General features: G+C 43.5%; 1 protein-coding gene across 4 annotated transcripts in view; it reads right to left on the bottom strand.

Annotated features, from left to right (window-relative positions):
- The window catches only part of lyst (lysosomal trafficking regulator), a 108,783-nt gene that overhangs the window by 55,787 nt on the left and 32,291 nt on the right, over window positions 1–20,705 (bottom strand). The window contains exons 5-13 of one of the 4 annotated variants that reach the window (XM_041790358.1): window positions 19,395–19,580; window positions 16,314–16,470; window positions 11,639–11,850; window positions 11,493–11,559; window positions 8,144–8,253; window positions 5,328–5,697; window positions 5,092–5,248; window positions 4,823–4,996; window positions 297–457 (exon numbers count right to left, since the gene is read on the bottom strand). In XM_041790358.1, the coding sequence (XP_041646292.1) occupies window positions 297–457; window positions 4,823–4,996; window positions 5,092–5,248; window positions 5,328–5,697; window positions 8,144–8,253; window positions 11,493–11,559; window positions 11,639–11,850; window positions 16,314–16,470; window positions 19,395–19,580 (1,594 nt within the window). The remainder of the gene's footprint in view (window positions 1–296; window positions 458–4,822; window positions 4,997–5,091; window positions 5,249–5,327; window positions 5,698–8,143; window positions 8,254–11,492; window positions 11,560–11,638; window positions 11,851–16,313; window positions 16,471–19,394; window positions 19,581–20,705) is intronic. The other 3 variants (XM_041790355.1, XM_041790356.1, XM_041790357.1) reach the window with 3 other exon arrangements.

Raw genomic sequence — 20,705 nt, 5'->3', positions numbered from 1 at the left:
TAGATGTTTCTGTCATTTTCATGAAATTTTGGAAAATATATTTGTAATTTTGTTAGCATTTGCTAAGGACTTGGGGGGGGGGGGGGGTTTGCTTGAAATATTTCAGGAATTTGCCCGGACTTTTGGGGGAATTCTGGGAATTTTTATGTTGAATATTTTAGGGATTGTTTGAATTGTGAACGTGAAAATTAAAACCCCTCTCCAAACTAAAGCTGGGGTCTGAATGTCTGCATGTGGAGTCTGGCTGTGAATAAATGCCAGCATTTATAGACTGCAGTCAAATAGAGCAGACCCACCGTTGAAGAGAAGTACGGTCCCCATGCTCCAGCGCCCGCCCTGCTTCAGCTGCTCCCCGCAGGACGGCGTGCAGTGGCCGAGCATGCAGAAGGTTTTGTTGCTGTCTGAGGATAAACTGGACTTCCTGGGCAGAGTGTAGTCCAGAGACACCTCACATTTCCTAAACAGAGAACAGATGAAGTCAACGTAAGCTGAACCCTTGATGCCATCATCTTAAAGAACCTTCCCTCTCTAGTTCCTGTGCAGGTCAGCTATACACACACAAGTATAACATCCTATTCTATTATCAGTGCATCTCCCATCATTCCTGATAGTTTCATGGAGCCTACATGTTCTCATGTCCAGAGTTTATGAAGTGTTTGGGCTGGGATCACAGCTGATCAGTAAATCATCCATCTAAACCAACAGTCATCAAACTGACCATGAAAATAAAAGCCTTTACTAAAGAGCACAGGCAGAACAACAACCACACACACACACCAACGTTAGGAGAAAGACTATAAAAGAAACATCAAAGAATAGAGGACAAAATATTTCTGCACAAGAACAAACAACAGCAGCAGAAAAACAGCAGATATAAAAGAATTAACTCAGAGTTTCATGGATGTTTTGGAGCTGAGCAGATTTTAATAGTTCCTCTTAGTTCTTGATTCTGAAGCTGCAAACAAAGCTGTGACTATCTTCTTCTGCATGATGCTTCCATAGAAAAGATGAATGCTAAGAGACAAAACTACAACAAAAGTCTGATATTCCTCTGGATTTAATATGTTTCTGCTGAAAATTAGAGCGAGGAACACAGTGGAGGAGTGACATCTGAAACACAATCTTCAATTCTCAGAGTGGGGGTATCAACGTCTCCTCCGTCCCGTGTTTTCTGATGCTGATTCCTAAATCACTGATTCATTCTTAAACATGGACGATCAATGATCCATCCATAGGTGTGTGTAAAAGGCAGTTTAAACATTAATTAGTTTAACCAAGCAGAAACCAAAGACCAGAGAAGAAAACCTTTGTTACACGCGTTCAGAGGAGAGCGTTCTTTTTCCATGGCAGCATTTTGACATTTAGGAACCTTCTTTGAGGCCAGGATTTCTAACCACTATAACACCCAGCAGCATTATCTCTAGTAAAACCTCTATGTACAGAAAACAAAGACGCTTCTCGTTATCCATCTTGATCAATCGATCAGTCTTTGATTGAAGAGTGCCAGTTCATATCCCAGTATCCTAACCTTTCTAAAGAGGGCGGGACTGGACCGTACTGTTTTTATATTTATAAAGAGCCAACATTAATCCACCATCAGCTCAGGACTAGCAAACATTTAGTTACAGTGAAGAGGACAGACTTCCTGTTACTGGGCAAAAAACCTGCAGCAGAGCCAGAGTTAGAGGAGCTTTGGGGTCTGCTATGTAAAGACTGGAGATATTCCACTTATTCTTAACTGTAAAATATCAGAGTTAAAGGGTTTTTTAATTATGATGCTGGGGTATGGGGGCTTAAACCAAACAGTTTCATGTGCTATACAAGCAGAGATACTGTTTTTCTTTTCTTAGTATTCCTAAATTCACTTGTCTCCTCAGGGTGAACCATGCCGGATTCCTGCTCCAATAAGGAGATGATTAGAATATAGAACTGATTTATTGATATGTGAAGTGGAGGACCAACACGAAAGTTTTACACTGGATAATTATGAAGATTTGTTCGAGCATATGTGGCTGTGGAGCTAGATAAACGTCACATGTGGTCCAGCATCCAAAGCTATCAGGGCTGGGGATTTTAGGATTAATTTCAAAGTTTTACTGCCTGCTTTTTAATCCCTTCACTCCACTTTTATCACTTTTATCCACACCAATAAGACCAGTCAGATCTTCTGACTGGGCCCAGTGGAAACTTAAGGGTGTCTGCTAAAGCTAAGCCCCACTGATGGATCCACTGATGGAGCCACTGACCTCCCCATGCTAAAGGTACGACCAAAACTCAAAGCACAACCTTAAACTAGTGCTAATTATGGCAGCCATGTTTAATTCTATCTTAGCGTTTAGATTTAAATATTCCTTAGTTTTATTCATTTGTTACCTTTATAGTTTTAGTTGACAATTAACTCTGAAACATTTGGTCCGGTTTTAGCCGTCACATTTCAGTCACAGCGGCTGTTCTCTCTAGACCGGGGGTCAGACTCACAGTGGGGCCAGGTTCTGAGAGGGTCCATATTTAACCATAATCCTCATTTTCACCAGTGATTAAACAAGCAAAAAACAACTAAGCCCTGATGATAAATCCATCTGACATGAGGAAAAGTCAAAATTAAAAAGTTAAAAGCTCAAAATCTGAGATAAAAAGTCAAACCTGTTCATTCAAGAGGCCAGAATATGACATTTAAAGTCATATATATGAGCCTAATAAATGAGATGGAGTTGAAAAGGTGACGTTTTAGAAGGTTTTAAAAGCTTAAATAGGTTAAATTTCAGATTGTGAGTAAAAGGTCAAACTATTGCCTTAAAGTCAAAGCAAGGGACTGAAACAGTGAAAATACGAGATAAAATCTGAAAAAATTAGTTAGTATGAAAATATAAAAATGAAAAACAGGAAATGAAAAGTCAAAATCCTACATTTAAGTCTGAACTGTGAGATGCAAAATTAAAAATATGACACCAAAACAAAAAATACATATATTTTCCTATATTCCTGACTTTTTATCTTTTTTTTCTTTTTAGATTTTTATGATGCGAAGATATTTTAAATAATGAAGGTTAAATTTAGATTTTTATACTGCAGTAAATCTGCACAGCTCATACAAGTGAGACAGTTTGAATAAAAATATGATACCATCCTGTGGGCCGCGTATAACTGCACCATGGGCTGCATTTGGCCCCCGGGCCTCGAGTTTGACACCCCTGATCTGTGAAAATGGAGAAACCATCTCTGAAGGGGGGGTCCTGAGACACTTCCTACCACCTACATACAATGCAGTGCTGGATTCCTTCCACAAACGATCGAAACAACACCTCCACCAGAGAACATGTGACCCTAACAACCTCGGAAGTGCCCACTTAGCCACACCCCCAGAGGAAACGACGCTACTAACGGTTGTCAGGTGACCACACAGCTCATCTGCACAGTTACGGTCATCCTCTGCTATACTCAGACTCTTCCCCAGTCACTCTCAGAAATGTAGAAGGCTTCTGGAGGAGAGGAGGAACAGCTTCAAGAACTTTGACATGACACTGACATTGACATGACTCATTAAAATATGCCCCAGTGGCCATGGCGGCCATTTTGATCCTTCGCCATGAGACAGGAAGTGGGTCTAACTCTCATATGAAACACCTGATTGCCTTCAGATTTCACATGTATGATCAGGGTCTGCCTCTCTACAAATTTTAATGTTAATTTCATGCTTTTGCTGTAGCGCCCCATTATGTAATAACGCCCTATTATGTAATGATGTAATACATTTTCAATTCATTATGTAATAACGCCACATTTTGTAAGCCACTAAGCGGTTAGGGTTAGGGCAAGGTAGTTGGGTAGGGCATACCTTGGAGCCCACACTAAGTCCTATGGTTGGAGTTATTACATAATGGGGTGTTATTACATAATGTGGCGCTACACGCCCCCTACTGTAAGATGCAATTACACCTCATAAATTATTCCAATCTTTTCTCAATTTTACATGATAAACAGTCCGTCTCTCATCACTTCTACATTTCAACATCCACCTCTGAAATACTGCCACCTACTGTTGAGGGGCAGTACTACCTCAGAAACAAAGTGCACTGTGCTGTTTTTTTCAGCGCAAGGACGCTTGAATGACAATCTCCATGGTCTCTCTGGAATGCTGCTGCACCCTGCACAGGTGTGCCAACACCCCACTGTTGCCACACACTGGCGGTTGCGTCACACACTGACGTGTGCCGGGTGTGAGGGCCCTTCAGCGCTGCTTGCAGCCCTACTATGTCATTATAACGGCTGTGTTTATTCTAATTTGTCTCTGTTTCTGGTTGTATCTGCTCCGTCTGTGAGACCGTTGGTTAGCGGACGCTTTCAATCTGCTCTACATATAAACCTGACTTTACTTTCACAAAGACCCTGGGACCCAGGTCTACAATCAGACCTGTAGCCGGGATATTGATCAGTTTTAATCCTAATATCAGCTCACCTCGACTACAGAGAGAAGATAGCTGGGATTAAATCTGCATGCTGCACACTCCACAGGTTTAGTCGAGGTAACTGTTTCAGTGTTTGTTATGTTTCTGTTTTTCATTGTTATTATCCATCATCATTTTAACATATTTCTGTTTTACTCAGTTATTCTCCATCATGCTTGTTCTCTCAGTGTGAAGAGAGTCTCTCATTGATGAATGCATTGATGGAGGTGATCAGGTATCACGTCTGTGATTGTGATCTCAACACCAATCAAATGATTATAATTGTGTCATAACAGAGCAGCAGTAACACCAGGATAGGACCCCTAAAGTTCCCTCCATAAGAAGATTCTAACCCTTGGCTTTGACCCTGTCCTCACCTGATCCCGCAGACCCAGACCACCACCCGTCCGTGGATGTTCTTCTTGCCCTCGGGCTGCTGGGTGTAGGTGAGGCCCAGGTGCTGCCACTGACCCGCTCTGAGCAGCTCTTCTCCAGATTCTGCCTGAGCCAGAAGTCCTGCTTTAATCTCATCGTTTGGATCGATACAGATCCTGGAGAGACACGACATCACAGTTCTTTATGCTCCATAACCTTCAGATACCTCCGTGTTAGAGGCCGGTTATTCACAGATATCTGGAGAGCTCACCTAAACGTCAGAGAGCCAGAGGAGAAGTCTGCCCACACTTGAAGCATCAGCGCCTTGGAGCCCAAGGACAGAATATGAACGAGTCCTTCTTCGGTGGATCTGTGTCCAGGCAGAGACGAGCCGTGGTGGGACTCAGCTGCAGGGAGGTTACTCTCCTCTGGAGAAACAAACAGACCAGCTCAGTCTGACTGCTGCTGTGGACATAAACGGCCGTTAGAGAAGGATCTGTGTCTCACCCTCATCTTTCTCTGCGTCCTTCTCCTCCTGCTCGGCCACCCTCAGCCACATGGAGGCGCTGAAGCCGCTGGCCATGTGGGGCCAGCAGTTCTGCCCCACCAGGGGGAGATGTAGAGGAGCGATGTGCCAGGGAGAGGAGCGGAGGTGGCTCGGTCTGTAGTCTGCGTCTCCCTCTCTGCGTCCGGGCGAGAGCTTCCCCTTCCACAGCAAACCCACGCTTTTCCCCCCGGCGGCCCCGTTCTGTCGGGACCCAGCGGACGAGCCTCCGGGCGTCAAAGCACCGAGGATGATGGGAAAAGAGAGGAAGTGAAGAGGCTCCATGTTCATGTTGGCTTCGACGATTTGTAGGATACCTTTCAGCAAAATCATCTGCAGGAAAAAAATCATAAAAGGAGCAAAGGAACAGCCATCAGTATTAGACTTGTGCCAACTCTGCATTTTCAGGTTTTCCCTTAAAGAACTTTTGGTTTGTGCCCACAGTGGTTCATCTGAACCAATGAGAAGAGCTCTTTCTCTGAAAACGCTCTCCTGCCTGCTTCACTAACTGCCTGTCTACGTTACAAAACTACCTTTTCAGGTATTAATAAGATACCCTCAATCTTAATGCTGGCTATGAACATTGTTAAAGAAGCTATGAATAAAATCATCTTTTAGAAGTCTAATTTACCCTCCTGGTGGCTAAATGCATCAAAAACATTAAACAGAACGTGCACATTTCTGCTGCTGATGGTCTGCACCTAAAGAGGCATCACTACAGGCTGAACAGCTGCTCAGAGATTCCCTACATGTCAAAAAACTCAGAGGAACATTCTTTTGGTGATTTATCGCCCTCTATAGACAAAGCAGTACTCATCACCTTCTAGCTGTGCTGTGTGCTCTAAAGCAGTGATACTCAACCTGTGGCTCGTTTGTGATGATTTGTGATCTTTTATGTCTTCATTTTAATTATTATTTCCCCAGAAAACATTAAAAAGGAAAACTTCACCTCAGAAATTACTAACATTCATCAGTTTGTTTCCCACTCTCACACAGTAGGCTTTAACTGTCAACCTCTATTTTTTGTCTGCATATCTCATCGCCCTTATTTTCAATGTTTTGCTACTTTAATTCCATTTTTACTGCTTATAGCCCATTTTTCTCACCTTTATCCTGCTTTTTGCAATTTTTTGCCCCTTTTGTTGCCTATTTTTGCCCTTTTAACCCATCTAAGCTGCCTTTGCAATTAAATGCCACCAACCCCATTTTGCCACTCTTTGATGCTTTTTGCCCATTTTTCCCATCTTTGTTCTGATTTTTGCCCATTTAAGTCACTTTTCACTCACGTTTTCTTCATGTTTTTGCCACTTTTCACCCATTTTTGCCACTTTTCTCCCAGTGTTTGCTGCTTTAAGCACATTTTGCCACCTCTTTTTGTCACTTTTCTCCCATTTTCGACACTTTTCTCCTGCTTCTTGCAATTAAATGCCACTTTATGCCCATTTTGTCAATTTTTCTGATTTTTGCCCATTTTTGCCACTTTAACTCAATTGGTCACTTCCCACCCATTTTGCCACTTTTCTCCCAGTTTTTGCCACTTTCTGTCATTTTTGACACTTTTATCCTGCTTTTTGCAATTTTTGGCCCTTTTGGCCACTTTTAACCCATCTAAGCTGCCTTTTGCAAATGCCACTAAATTCCAATTTTGCCTCTTTTTGATGCTTTTGACCATTTTCCCACCTTTGTTCTGATTTTTGCCCATTTTAGTCACTTTTCACTCATTTTTTTGCTATGTTTTCCACTTCTGACCATTTTTTGCCATTTTTCTCTCAGTGTTTGCCTCTTTAAGCCCATTTTTGCCACTTATTTTTGTCCCTTTTGACATTTTTCTACTGCTTTTTTGCAATTAAATGCCACTTTATGCCCATTTTTCCCACCTTTTTTTCCGATTTTTGCCCATTTTTGCCACTTTTCTCCCAGTGTTTGCAGCTTTTGACCATTTTTTGCAACCTTTAACTTATTTTAATTGCCACTTTTCATTACTTAGATTGTGGCTCTTGCAAATGTATTTTTCAATGATTTGGCTCTTTGGTTGAGTAACGCTGCTCTAAAATATAATGGTTCTTCATCCAAACACTCTTAAAGCCTACATCCTCAGAAACCTGGCCATGATAAATGATAACAGAGGCTCCTTCTGTGCACACTGTAAATTTCTATCAATTTCTAGCTGTCATGAATCAAAAACAACCATGAAGAACCAGCCAGTGTTCTTCCTGATGCTCTGATTTGTTTCTGCAGGTCATTTTAGAGGTCGTCATGTCAGTTTAATAACCAGCTAAAGGATCTGAAGTGAGTAAAAGTTTAGATCCATGCAGACATTACTGAGCGGTTAAATCACTTTATCAGTTTAGAATAACTAACACTCCCTTTCCTGATAAACATGCAGTCATATCAAAACGTGCAGCAATGCCAAACTAAATCCTATGTGCCTGTACCTGCTGTGTTTCACAGAGCGTTAATATAAATCACACTGTTCCACTCTGGGTGAAAATAAACCTCCTCTTGGCTTCTGGGAGCTCTTTTCTCTGAGACAGATTATTAATGATGTCTGCTGCAGGTTTCCAATGAAACACAGACCTGTGGCATCACATCTGCTCTGAGCACGTCTGAGTTAACTGTACGAAGGCTGCAGCAGGCTCCGGGGAGCTCTACGTGTAGATGAGTTTCACAGAAGCATGAAGGGAGACGAGAGTGTGAAAGGAAGGATGTGGTACAAGTGCTGCTTAAAGCTGAATGTGAGATGAGCTAAACCCTGACAGTGAGAGGGTTTTATATTTACAGTAGGCGGAGTCTTCTCCAGGAAGAGTCGAATCAAGAGGGCCAGCTCCTCTGCTGTGATTCGCTGGCTCACCATGGCCACCAGCAGCTCCACCAGAACGCTCTGACAATCTGAATGGAAACGGATGAAGAGAAGATGATAGAAACAGTTAGAAATCACTGGTTTATGCAGCAGAAAACCACAGAAACCGCCGAAGAGCTTCACTAACTGCTCTGCTTTAGGCTGAAATTATCTCTGGTTAAGAAAAAGATAGCAGAGACAAACATCAGCCTCCAGAGAAGACAGAATGAACAAATCCAACATTTAGAGTCTGGGAGCTGCTGTTAGAACAGGAAGACTCATTTCTATGTGACTGATGAAGAAAAAAAAAATAAAAAAAATAGTAGAGGATGATTTTTGTATGATGGGTGGAACATTAACCTGGAACGCCAGATGGATTTGTTTCACACATTCAGCTGGTAAACCTCTCATAGATGGCGTTTGGGAAAGGGCAGAGCTTTTGAAAAAATAAACTCGAAGGGTGACTGGATGAACGTTCTGTCTGTCACATCTTTACGGGCCAATCAGAGCAACACAACGCGTGACATAGCCATGACCGAGGAGTAAACTCCAGAGAGAACTGCATAACGGTAACCATGGCGACTGTAGACATGTCAGTACAGTCTTTGTTCTTCTTTTGACCAAGAAATGTGGTCAAGTTCTGATAAAACCAGCGCTTCAGCAGCATCCACACAAATGTTGTTGCTGCTTGCTTAGGTCACGGCTCCACCATGCCAGAAAGCACCGCCCCTCATCGCTGATTGGTCGTGTCACTTTCTAACCAGGCCCAAACGGTTCAGCTTTGCAAGATGGATTCACCAGTGAGAAACAAGGAAACGGGCGAATCCATCTGCTATGCAACGTTAGTAGAACATACCTCTGCTGCACTAAAACTGTATTAAATGGTATTATAACATTTATTTCAGGTCAAAGATGTGGTGCACCTTTTGCTATTTAATCTAAAATTTGATTAACATTCCAGCCCTAGCAGATACAACAGTCTTTTTTAACAAGTGTAGGACTATTAAGAATTGATTTTACAACTCTGCTCTCAGCAGCATTGTCATCTTCCACTTTTCCCAGCTCCACCTGAACAACACTGAGAATACCTCTCTAAGCGTGCTAGTGCATGATGAATCTGATGGATTTTCAGGCTGAACTGTTTGTTTCTGATCAGAGGAAGAGAAAGAAGCAGTAAATGCTGGTGTAGTTTAGTTGAAGGGAAGCCTGTAAACAATGGTGGCCGGTGAAGAGATAAGCTTCTGTTTTATCAGGACATTTCTTTATCAAAATAAGAGCAAAGAAGATTTTCTCTGTGGAAAAGATGTGATTGCTTTTCTCCAGTGGCGTGCACAGACAGACACTCGGTGGTGCTATAGCACCTGCCCGTTGCCCTCTGGACCAAGCAAGTGCCCTTTGAAAAATTCTTTTTTGTTGTTGTTGTTGTTTTACAGTGTAACGTATGTGGTCCATGTTGACACGATCATCTATAAATGCTCAGCGATTAAATGCGTGTGATAATAATGCCCCCCCAACACACCTCTCTTCCTTCGTCAACGTGAACGCGCAGTGCGGACACAAATGCAGGCGCGTTGCAGCAGCAGTGCACAGCAGCCCACTCACACCTCCTCCCTGCCCCACCAGCCAGCCAGGTAACACATCAATGAATCGAGCCTCAGATACCAAGCTGTAACCTGCATTTATGTGTCTCTGTTGTGAAGTAGCCTGTCTCATACAGCACCAAACACAGCTGAGCATAAATTAGCCGACCGCTCACCTGCTTAACAAGCGACGCTAGCCCAGATCAATAATAGATATGACGTGATGACCACCACACAACTAACGTCGGTAGAGTTTGTCATTGGTACAACATGTGAATCTATCAGTATGCTTAAGCTGAAATATACTGCTAAATGACAAACAGAAAAAAGAAGCCTTCTGCCTTGTTGTAATGTCACCAAACAGTCTTATTCATACTTTTAGTCTCTTTTATTTACTAAATGCAGCATTAGCATAATGCCTAGAGAGGAGAGGGTTAAAAAGGAGAAAGAAAGGGAGCTACAACAGGCAGCCCAGGGAAGCAGCTCTCTGCTGTCCATCAGCAGCAAGGAGGAAGAGGAAGATGAAGATGACAGGTCAGAGTCAAGACCAGAATCATGTTAACTGTTTAGGGCCTTTTAAAGCTCAAACTTTAAAGTTGAACTCTGATTTTATTGAAATATCTTAAAAGCTGTCCACATTTTATTTTAACTACACAAAGTGGTTTGTCAGTAATAAATCAGGGATGAAGCTAGATAAGCTAATTATATTATTTTGTACCAACCATAAGTTGTTTTTATGTTACAGGACTTGCAGTAGTCTTGTATTTACCTTAATAGGCTATTATTAAAACTATTATTATTCTACAGGCAGCTACAGCAGGGAAGCAGCTCTGCGCTGTCCTGAAATAGGCCATCTACCAGCATGGATGATCAAAATGACAGAGAACAAGAAATTCATGAGCAAGAACCAGCTGTATGTGAAAGACATGACACGATTGCAAAGATAGCTACTATGCAACATGTGCCTCTAATGTTTTTCTGTTTGTTTTAAATCTCACACTGCTATAATAAGGCAGCCTGCAGTTCCACATGCCGCACACAGTGCCCTTATTTTTCACTGAGCACCTGCCCCCCAAAATGTCTGCACGCCAGTGCTCTGCTCCATCTCCTAACCCTTCTTAGATGCAGAGATATTAATCCAACACATCCATGGATATGAGAGTCTGGCACACTTTAGTTCACACTGAGTAAATAAACTTGTCTTTGGGGTAAGGGGATCAGGTCTAGGCTGGGCTCTGAGTGTGAAGCCACTCTTAGTACTCTTTGAATCCTCTACTTTAGCTGAGACTTTTATTCTATGTTCAGTAGAGAAATGTGTACAGCTGTTTGTTTCCACTGATGTAAATTACTCTGAACTTTGCTTTAAAAAGTCAAATATAACCAGATTTATTCCTTTAATGATCCAGATCAGAAAAAGCAGACAAGTCAGGGGCAGAAAAAAACTTCTCTGCCAACATATGGATAAACATAAACATGTCCTCTGAGATAAATATAAAGACAGAAACATCAAACCAGGAACTGAGAGCAGATTTCCCAGGAGTTCTCAGAATTATTCATGCTGAGGATGACGTCTGAACCCCGAGGAATCAGGAGAAATGTCAGCAGCAGGGAAAAAACAGAAAACTGAGCGTACCAAGAGTTTTTTCAGCAGACATCCCTGATGAATAAGATCCTGCCGAGACAGAAATAACCCAGGAGGAACAACAAACCTGTGAGGGAGGCGTCTGTTTGGCTCAGGATGTTGTGAAAACCCGACAGGATGGTTTTGACTCCTCCCTGTGAGGAGCAGAGAGAGAGGTCAGGAGACAGAGACGGACAGCTGAGGCGTTTAAAGAGGAGAGAAAAGGTGACTGACCTGTTCGTAGAGCAAGGATGCGTTGCGTTTGTTGGCGTGCACGGCCCCCAGCAGGCTGTGAAACACGTGACTCAGAACATCCAGGTCCGGGGAGCCCGTGGCGAGAAGCTGCAGCTCCATCGTGCAGATCTCTGGGAAGAGCAGCACGCCACGCCTGGGCCCGTCCGTCACCGCCGCAAACTCCCGCAGAGCTGAAGACTCCACCTTCACGCCTGTGGGAGTAAACACAGAACATCACACACTCAACGGGAGGCCGACACAGGCGGGAAGAACGCCACGCTGAGACAGAAACAACAGAAACACACAGGCTGGCACCGTGTCCTCATCATCGTCCACAGGCATCTCCTCCGTCGGCGGCGTCCTCGTATGTTGGAGGAGCTCGTAAAAATGAGTTAGCCTCCGTCAGAGCACGGGAGTCCTCCCATGATTTACAGGAAAACAGCCCTGCAGGCTCTGCAGCTCCAGGGACCTCGGTTATTAATAAAGCTCTCTCTCTGCATGGGTACTCAGTCCACCTCCATCTTTACCATCACACCAGCCACAGACAGACCACCTCCATCTTTACCATCACACCAGCCACAGACAGACCACCTCCATCTTTACCATCACACCAGCCACAGACAGACCACCTCCATCTTTACCATCACACCAGCCACAGACAGTCTACCTCCATCTTTACCATCACACCAGCCACAGACAGACCACCTCCATCTTTACTATCACACCAGCCACAGACAGACCACCTCCATCTTTACCATCACACCAGCCACAGACAGACCACCTCCATCTTTACCATCACACCAGCCACAGACAGACCACCTCCATCTTTACTATCACACCAGCCACAGACAGACCACCTCCATCTTTACTATCACACCAGCCACAGACAGACCACCTCCATCTTTACCATCACACCAGCCACAGACAGACCACCTCCATCTTTACTATCACACCAGCCACAGACAGACCACCTCCATCTTTACCATCACACCAGCCACAGACCACCTCCATCTTTACCATCACACCAGCCACAGACAGACTACCTCCATCTTTACCATCACACCAGCCACAGACAGACCACCTCCATCTTTACCATCACACCAGCCACAGACAGACCACCTCCATCTTTACCATCACACCAGCCACAGACAGACTACCTCCATCTTTACCATCACACCAGCCACAGACAGACCACCTCCATCTTTACCATCACACCAGCCACAGACAGTCTACCTCCATCTTTACCATCACACCAGCCACAGACAGACTACCTCCGTCACATTTGCAGACATTTGTAGATCTGAGCACACATTTGTAGATCTGAGCACACATTTGTAGATCTGAGCACACATTTGTAGATCTGAGCACACATTTGTAGATCTGAGCACACATTTGCAGATCTGAGCACACATTTGTAGATCTGAGCACACATTTGCAGATCTGAGCACACATTTGCAGATCTGAGCACACATTTGCAGATCTGAGCACACATTTGTAGATCTGAGCACACATTTGCAGATCTGAGCACACATTTGTAGATCTGAGCACACATTTGCAGATCTGAGCACACATTTGCAGATCTGAGCACACATTTGTAGATATGTAGACGCATTTCAAATCTGCCTACACATTTGCAGAAATGTGCACAGATCTTTGTACGCGTTTGCAAATACTTTTGCAACAATAATAGCTCCATAATCTCCTCCTATATGTTGTGAAGTTACAGCTGCATATTTAAATGTATTTTAGTGGTGTAGAATGAACACGGCATAGTCCATCATCCTAAAGTAAAGGAATGCTTCTAGCTATTCATAATCATTTAAATACACAGACGTTCTTCTTCAGGAGCTTTGTTTTTAACTGGGGATGTTTTGGGCTCTAACATCCTGGTGGACATGGCTCCACGTACAGAGAGGCTCAGAGCAGTCAGCCCGGCTTCATGGATGGGTCAGCCCAGCATGAGCTGGGCGGGAAAGAGTCCCTGTGTTTCTGGTCTGTAGGACTTTTCCAGGAAGTTACAGTCTCTGTTTGACGAGGGCTTACAGTCATAAGACTCAGCTCATGAGGCTGCAGAGCGCAGCAGCCTGCAGTAGTAAAGCATGAAACAATGAGTCCATTCTCAGGACATGAAAAGGAGAGTAATCAGGCCACGTTCTTAACCTGTCAAACCAGAGCGGAGCCAACAAGAGAGGAAAACACTCTCAGGCTGGTTTCTGCAGAGTCATACGTGTGCTGTAAAAAACAGTCACTGATTATTGCAACACACCCTCAGCAGAAACCAAACGGGGAAGTGGTTTTAGACGGAAAATTGCTCAAAAGAACCACAGTGATGTTTGATATAAAGTCAGCCAGTGGAGGAGGGAGAGGTGATAAGGGTGGCCATTAGGGACAAACAAGGTAATAAGGACAAAAATCATGTCTCTGTTTTTAAGCTCGGTGTAGATCAGGATGCATGTTTTCATCATTTGTTATAAATAATAAAGACAATGTTGGCTTTGGCAAACTCCTCATTGGCTGAGTGCTGAACAGGAAGTTAATTAACAGGCAGCTGTAGAACGTCAACATCAGTCCAGGCCTACAGTCCCGGTCAGACCCGTCTACACTAACAGAGCGGAGCTCCACCAGTAGCTAGGCCTGACCCCTACGTTAGCGCTGCTACTGTGCTCTTTAATGGAGGCAACAACAGGAAGCTGACAGCTCTGATAATATCTCACAGGAACAGTGTGGTCCGACACGTTAGATCTAGAAAATGGAGATAAGGTTGGAGGTAGGCTGTGTTTTCATGACTTGGGCCCCGTGGACTAAACCCAGTTTTAATTTCTGTTTAACCAGACGTGAAATTCACCGAGAAACAAGAAACCTCTGTAAGGTCTCTAATGCAAAGCTCTTTGTGCTTCATTTTCTCCTTCATTCAACATAAAATCACCAAGAAAACACGAAAATGACATAAACCAGTGTCTGCAGATGTTCTCAGTCATCCCAGTCATGGTTATCAAATCCTGATCAAACAGGGATGGACACTGGCCAGAGAAGACCGCTGGTTTGAGAACTGTGCGAAGGATGCCGTTCTTAGAGCAGCCTTAGCTTCCTCTAGTCAGCAATCCAAACAACGCTTTCACACTGATCACATGACCCAACATCATCTGACCTTAGTGACACACCCTCAGGTAAACTAAGTCCATGACTGCCAATGAATCTCAGGTGACCACTCAGGTCATTAACATACGAGGCTCCAGTACGGCAGCGGGGCGTGCCTGGAGCGCCGCTCCGCTTCGTTTCAGATACGCTGCAGGTCTATTTCAGCGCCAGCCGCTGCCAAACCTCGTAAATTCACTGTCGTTCAGAAAGCACCAACCATGGAAGTCACAAGCGTAGAACATCCAGTTCTTTCAAAATAAAACACATGCACTGATGAGGAAAAGTTCACTTTTGGGGATATTTAGCCAAAGAATTTGCATAAAACCACAGATCCTTTCAGCAAACATGAACCTTTTACCTTCCTGATGTACTCACTCAATGGAGGAAGCAATAATATCATGGACTTATACTGGAAAGGATGATAAATTAACCCTTAAAGGTAAAGTAGTCCACTGTTGACATGCTATTCCATCGTGAACTCGCAGTTCTCCATGATCTGTTCCTGCTGATCAGGGTTGCGCGCCGCAGCGCTGCGCTCCAGACTCGCTTCTAGTGGGCGAGGTCGCTCACCTTTGGTTGGACCAAACCTGTGGCACTTCAGTGCACAGCGCGCACGCCGTATATGGAAATCAGGAGGTAACAGCAGACTAGCAGAGAGACGATTCCTCCAATCAGATTGTAGCATTTTTTTAATCTGAGAGGATCATATTTCTCCTGAGTGGGCGTGGCTTCAACTGACACTGCCTCATTCTTCATGATTTTGAAGTTTAATTTTATAAACCTGGAGATTTTTCTTTATTTTTTTTTGACTGAAATTTGACCTGGAGGTTTAGAACACAGTGAGCTGTCAAACAACAAACCCAAACACAGATTTATCAAAACTACAAAGATCTGAAGTTCTGATTGTACTGCTAGCAAAATAAATTGATAGTTTCCAGAATATAAGTTTGTCCTTTATGAGAATAAAGTTATTTCTAAAAAGTGCAACAGTGGCCTTTTTACAAACTTTTACAGTAGTGCTTCATACTAAAATAATGTCAGCCTTTAATGGTTATGTAACAGCCTGACACTGCAGCTGTAACTGCATTTAAATGACCTGTGCAGCACTCGGTGCAGCTTGGTTTTGTGTTGAAAACTGGAGCTGAAAGTGCAAAACCCCCACAGACCCTTACTGAGGGTTTCTCCTGGCCTCTGTCATGGATGTAAATACATAAATCTGACATGCTGCCCAGCCCTATAATAATGAGTTGATGGTGGGAAAGGCAAGGTTTCCCAGAGCAGCAGGTTCAGAGGGTGAACCTCAAACTGACCTCAGACTCCATCATGATGAAACTGCTGACATTAAAACATGGCAGACAAGGAGAGCTCAGGCAGTAAGCATGATCTACAGCTTTCTCTAAATAAATAAAGGTTTCACAGAGATTTACTAACAGGCCTGAGCTAACGCTCTCAGCAGCAGAGCCAGCGTGTAGAAGCTGCTGGAATCTTCAGGAGGAGTAACTGGGAGTGACAGAGAGCTGAGTGTGAGTGAGCCTACCCTCTTCCTGCTTGGCCATGTCCTCTGGGTTACTCTCGCTGTCGGCGTCGTAGCCCTCCTCCTCCCCCGGGGGCTTGACGCCACAGCTCTGCACCTCGTCCACCTCCTCCGACAGATCGCCCGCCGGGGCCGCCCCCTCCGCCAACACCTGGAGCTTCTGACAGAACGAGGGAGAGAGAGGGTGAGAGAGAGAGAGAGGAGGGGTGAGATCAGATTAAACTCGGAGTATCTTACCCAATCCTGTCTGTAAGCAGAAATAAAACCAGAATGTTTGGGTGAAAGAAAACAAGCATGACAGAGTTCCTACCGCTAACACAGCAAAGAAATTACCAACCAAATGTTTTCAAGTGATTCAAGGGGGAAAAAGTACAAGATTTCAGTCATAAGACAAAAATCAGCTGACTTGCGAGGCATTCGCACAGCCCAGCTTCCAGCAAGTCATCCTATGAGCATGCACACACACACACACACACACACACACACACACACCCACCCCCACACACACACACACACACACACACACACACACACCAGCAGTGGAGGAAACAGCAGAGCTCTTAACCGTTCAACAGTTCAAAGAATAATCTTACTTTGAAAGAACTTCTGGAACTTCAAAATAAAAGCCAGGGTCTTTGATTTGGTACAGAGGAGGATGGCAAAAACGTCAAACAACAATCAAACTCTAGATCCTCCCTGGAGTTTCCCTGCAACATCTCACACTGCTTGGCTGGCTGGAAAGGAGCTAATCTCTGAGGAAATAGGTAAATCTATTATATAAAAGCGTAATCCTGGTGTGTTAGAGCAGGATTAGTCAGAGGAACATTCTAAGACCTCTGAAAAACAAATCTGAAGTTTGAAAATAGGAAAGAAGCCGGAGACAGTGAGGAAATAAAGATCTGGTACAACTAATGATCCTGATGATACTGCAGGTCATTAGCTTCAGCGCTAGCAGAAATTAGCTCCTTCATAGGCTTTAAAAGTAATTACTAGAGCATAATTAGGAGCACTTTTCCACTGCTACTATGATCCATTTCTGCTCATTGATTAGGAGCCAAAATATCAACACAGCAACAGGAAGTTTCCACGGACACAGGGAGAAGTAGTCAGGTAGGGGATCTGGGGTCCATGAAAACCTGAGAACCTGAGAAAGACCTGGGTAACAATCAAACGTGGGATTAAAGATTTACAAAGAGTAATGTTATTATAATCAATGACAAATCAGCTTCTCTCTGAGGCTGACACTGTCGTAAGGAGATAAATCAGACTGGATGGAGCTGAGCTTAGACTAAAACACAAAAAGGTCTGCTGCAATTTTCAGATCTGCAGAGGGGACATACTTCTGAAATTTACGCCAAAATACCAGTTTACACCTTTTATTGCAGCAAAAACATTCTACTTTATTCATTTTTGTACATTCAGTACGCTCCTCGTGTAAACACTCTGTTGAGCATGCTCAGTACGCTCCTCGTGTAAACACTCTGTTGAGCATGCTCAGTACGCTCCTCATGTAAACACTCCGTTGAGCATGCTCAGTACGCTCCTCATGTAAACACTCTGTTGAGCATGCTCAGTACGCTCCTCATGTAAACACTCCGTTGAGCATGCTCAGTACGCTCCTCATGTAAACACTCAGTGCAGCTGGTTGTTATCTCAGTAATGTGGTAACATTATCAGACATATTCAGACTGTTTTGGTACATAGTGTCAATAAAGTTTGCTCCTCTTTACTCCTATTTATGTCAGAATTATTTCTGACTCAGAATAATCAGTTTCATTTTTATTTATCTCAAGTTTAAACATGTTTGCACTTTGCATATTTAGTCTTAACTGTAAGAACTTCCAGCCACTCAGAGGTTTTCATCCCATCACACTCTAGTCCAGGGGTTCTCAACCTTTTCAGCCCACGACCCCCAAAATAAAGGAGCCAGAGACCGGGGACTCCCACTGGACCTGAAGGTTGGTGGAACACAGCCATGCACAATTAAGAATATAATAAGTGGGGTTAAAAATGGCTAAAATGGGTTGATAATGGCAAAAAAATGGTGGAAAAGGTAGTGAAGTCAAAGTACCAGAAATGGGTTAGAAGTGGCAAAAATAGAAGTATAAGGAAGTTAAAAAGTGGCTGAAGTGGCTTTAAATGGGCAAAAATAGGTGGAAATTTGGTGAAATGGGATGGAAAATTGATATAAAATGGCAAAAAAAATGTGGACTGAAGAAGACAGAACGGCAGAATTTGGTTAAACTACCAAAATTGGGCATATCAAATGGTGAAATGTGGGTAAAATGGGAAAAACTGGGTTTTAAGTGACAAGAATTGATTTAGAAGTGGCAAAAACAGGGAGAAACAATGGAATAAACTGATTTATGATCCAGACCAGATCAGAGACTCTGAGAAGGCCTTCCTGTGGTCCAGGATTACTGTTGGTATGAATGTGATCAGATCAGCTGTGTCTGTTTATCCGAGTTTATCTGGGCTGTTTTGTTGTATGTGAGGCAGATAACGGTTGCTGAGGGACAGAGTGAGACAGGGTGAGGGTGATGCTTGATGGCTGAAAAAAGCTTTATTCTCTTTATTATAGAGCTGCCGTCTAAATAACATCACTGCTCTTTATTCTTTCAGTGCTTAGCTGGAGGGGAATACACGGCTTCTTTATACTTCTTTAAAAACACCTTTGAGACTGAAGTGTTCTTTGTTCATGTTTACATTCTGCTGGATACTTCCGTCTCATTTAAGCTGGGACAGACAGAAGCAGCCGTTGAGGGAAACCCCAGAGTCTGAGTGCAGAGAGAGGCGAGCCAAGCACTGCAGAGCAGCACCGTAGGAAAGCATCGATACCTGATGGAACACCTGTACATCTGACTGATATTAAAGGCTGTATACTGCAGAAATGTCCATGTGGTGCATTCCTGGTCTACAACATCTGATTGATTATCATAGATAAAGGAGGGAATCCTCTGCACAGTTATGACACCAAACTCCAGCAGCTGAAGCAGCAGAGCCTCTGGCAGCTCTAGTTTTTAGCCCCGGCATCACACTGAAAACAAAGTTGAGAAAGTAAAAAGAGTCAGGAGCTTCACTCACAGTTTCTCCCATGGCAGGACTCACCCTGTCTGGCTTCTCCTCAGGAGGGTCGGGGCCGGTCGACACCTCTGCCAGGGCCACTCTGAGCAGGGAGTCAAACAGAGGGATGGCGAGGTCAGAGTTCACCACGCCAGAGCGAGAGAGCTGGTCTCTGACTTCCAGCAGGGTCTCCTCTACGGACTGAAGCTGCAGAAGAAGAGACAAAAGAGTCAGAATCAAGCCATGCTGAGCAAACCCTACAGGGCCAAAGGTCCAGAACTGAAGTCCTTAATTTTCAGATAAATTCATGCATCTACCCTTTAACAACCGCCAATAATTATACACTTAGAGCAGTGGTTCTCAACCTTTTCAGCCCGAGACCCCCAAAATAAAGGTACCAGAGACCAGGGACCTCCACTGGACCTGAAGGTGGTTGAACAGCCAGGAACGTTCTAGAATAGTCCTGTGGAGACAAGGCCGTCCATAAGGGGGATAAAGGGGGAGGTTTCTGGGACCCAGACAAACTGGGGGCCCATGGAGGTCAGAAAAACTATGGTCCATTGAGAAGTTAAGCTGTGAAAACCCTATTTCATATTTGACCCAAATAATAACCACTCTTATCAAAGAAACAAAGATCTCTATCTATTCATTTATGTAGTAAATAGCCTTCTTAAAAATGAAAATAACTTTGTTAAAACATATTTAAAATGGGTAAAAATCGCTTAAATTAGTCAATAATGGCAAAAAATGGTGGAAAAGGTGTTGAAATTGTATTTTTAAAGAACATAAATGGGTTTAAAGTGGCAAAAATTAGATAAAAGTGGCAATAAATAACCAAATATGGATTAAATTGACAAAAACAGGCAGAAAAAGTGGTAAAAGGGGATTAAAAAGGCAAAAATGGGATAGCTGTGGTTAAAATGGGCATAGAGGGGTGTAAAAAGTGGTTAATAGTGGATATAATGAGGCAACAATAGGCAGAAAGTGGCAAGAATGGATTTAGAAGTGACAAAAACAGGCAGAAAAAAGTGGAAAGGGTTTAAAACTGACACAAATGGGTTTCAAGTATGTGCTAAAATTGGCAAAAACTGTGTTAAAAAAGCGATGAAAAAGGGTTAAAATTTGGTAAATTTGGTGAAAAGTGGCAACAGTGCAATTTAAAAATATTCTTAGTTTTTTTAAAGGCATCTGGAGACCCCCTCACAGTGTATCGCGACCCCAAATGGGGTCCCAACCCCAATGTTGAGAACCCCTGACTTAGAGAACAACTTCAAGCAGACGCCAGCACCATGTTTAAAGCTAGGATTCTCCCTCCATCAGAACTCACAGCTC

The sequence above is a fragment of the Cheilinus undulatus genome, linkage group 6 (assembly GCF_018320785.1).
Source record: "Cheilinus undulatus linkage group 6, ASM1832078v1, whole genome shotgun sequence".
Classification (NCBI taxonomy): domain Eukaryota; kingdom Metazoa; phylum Chordata; class Actinopteri; order Labriformes; family Labridae; genus Cheilinus; species Cheilinus undulatus.
Note: the sequence above shows the minus strand (reverse complement) of the source record. Positions and strands in the feature narration are given on the sequence as shown.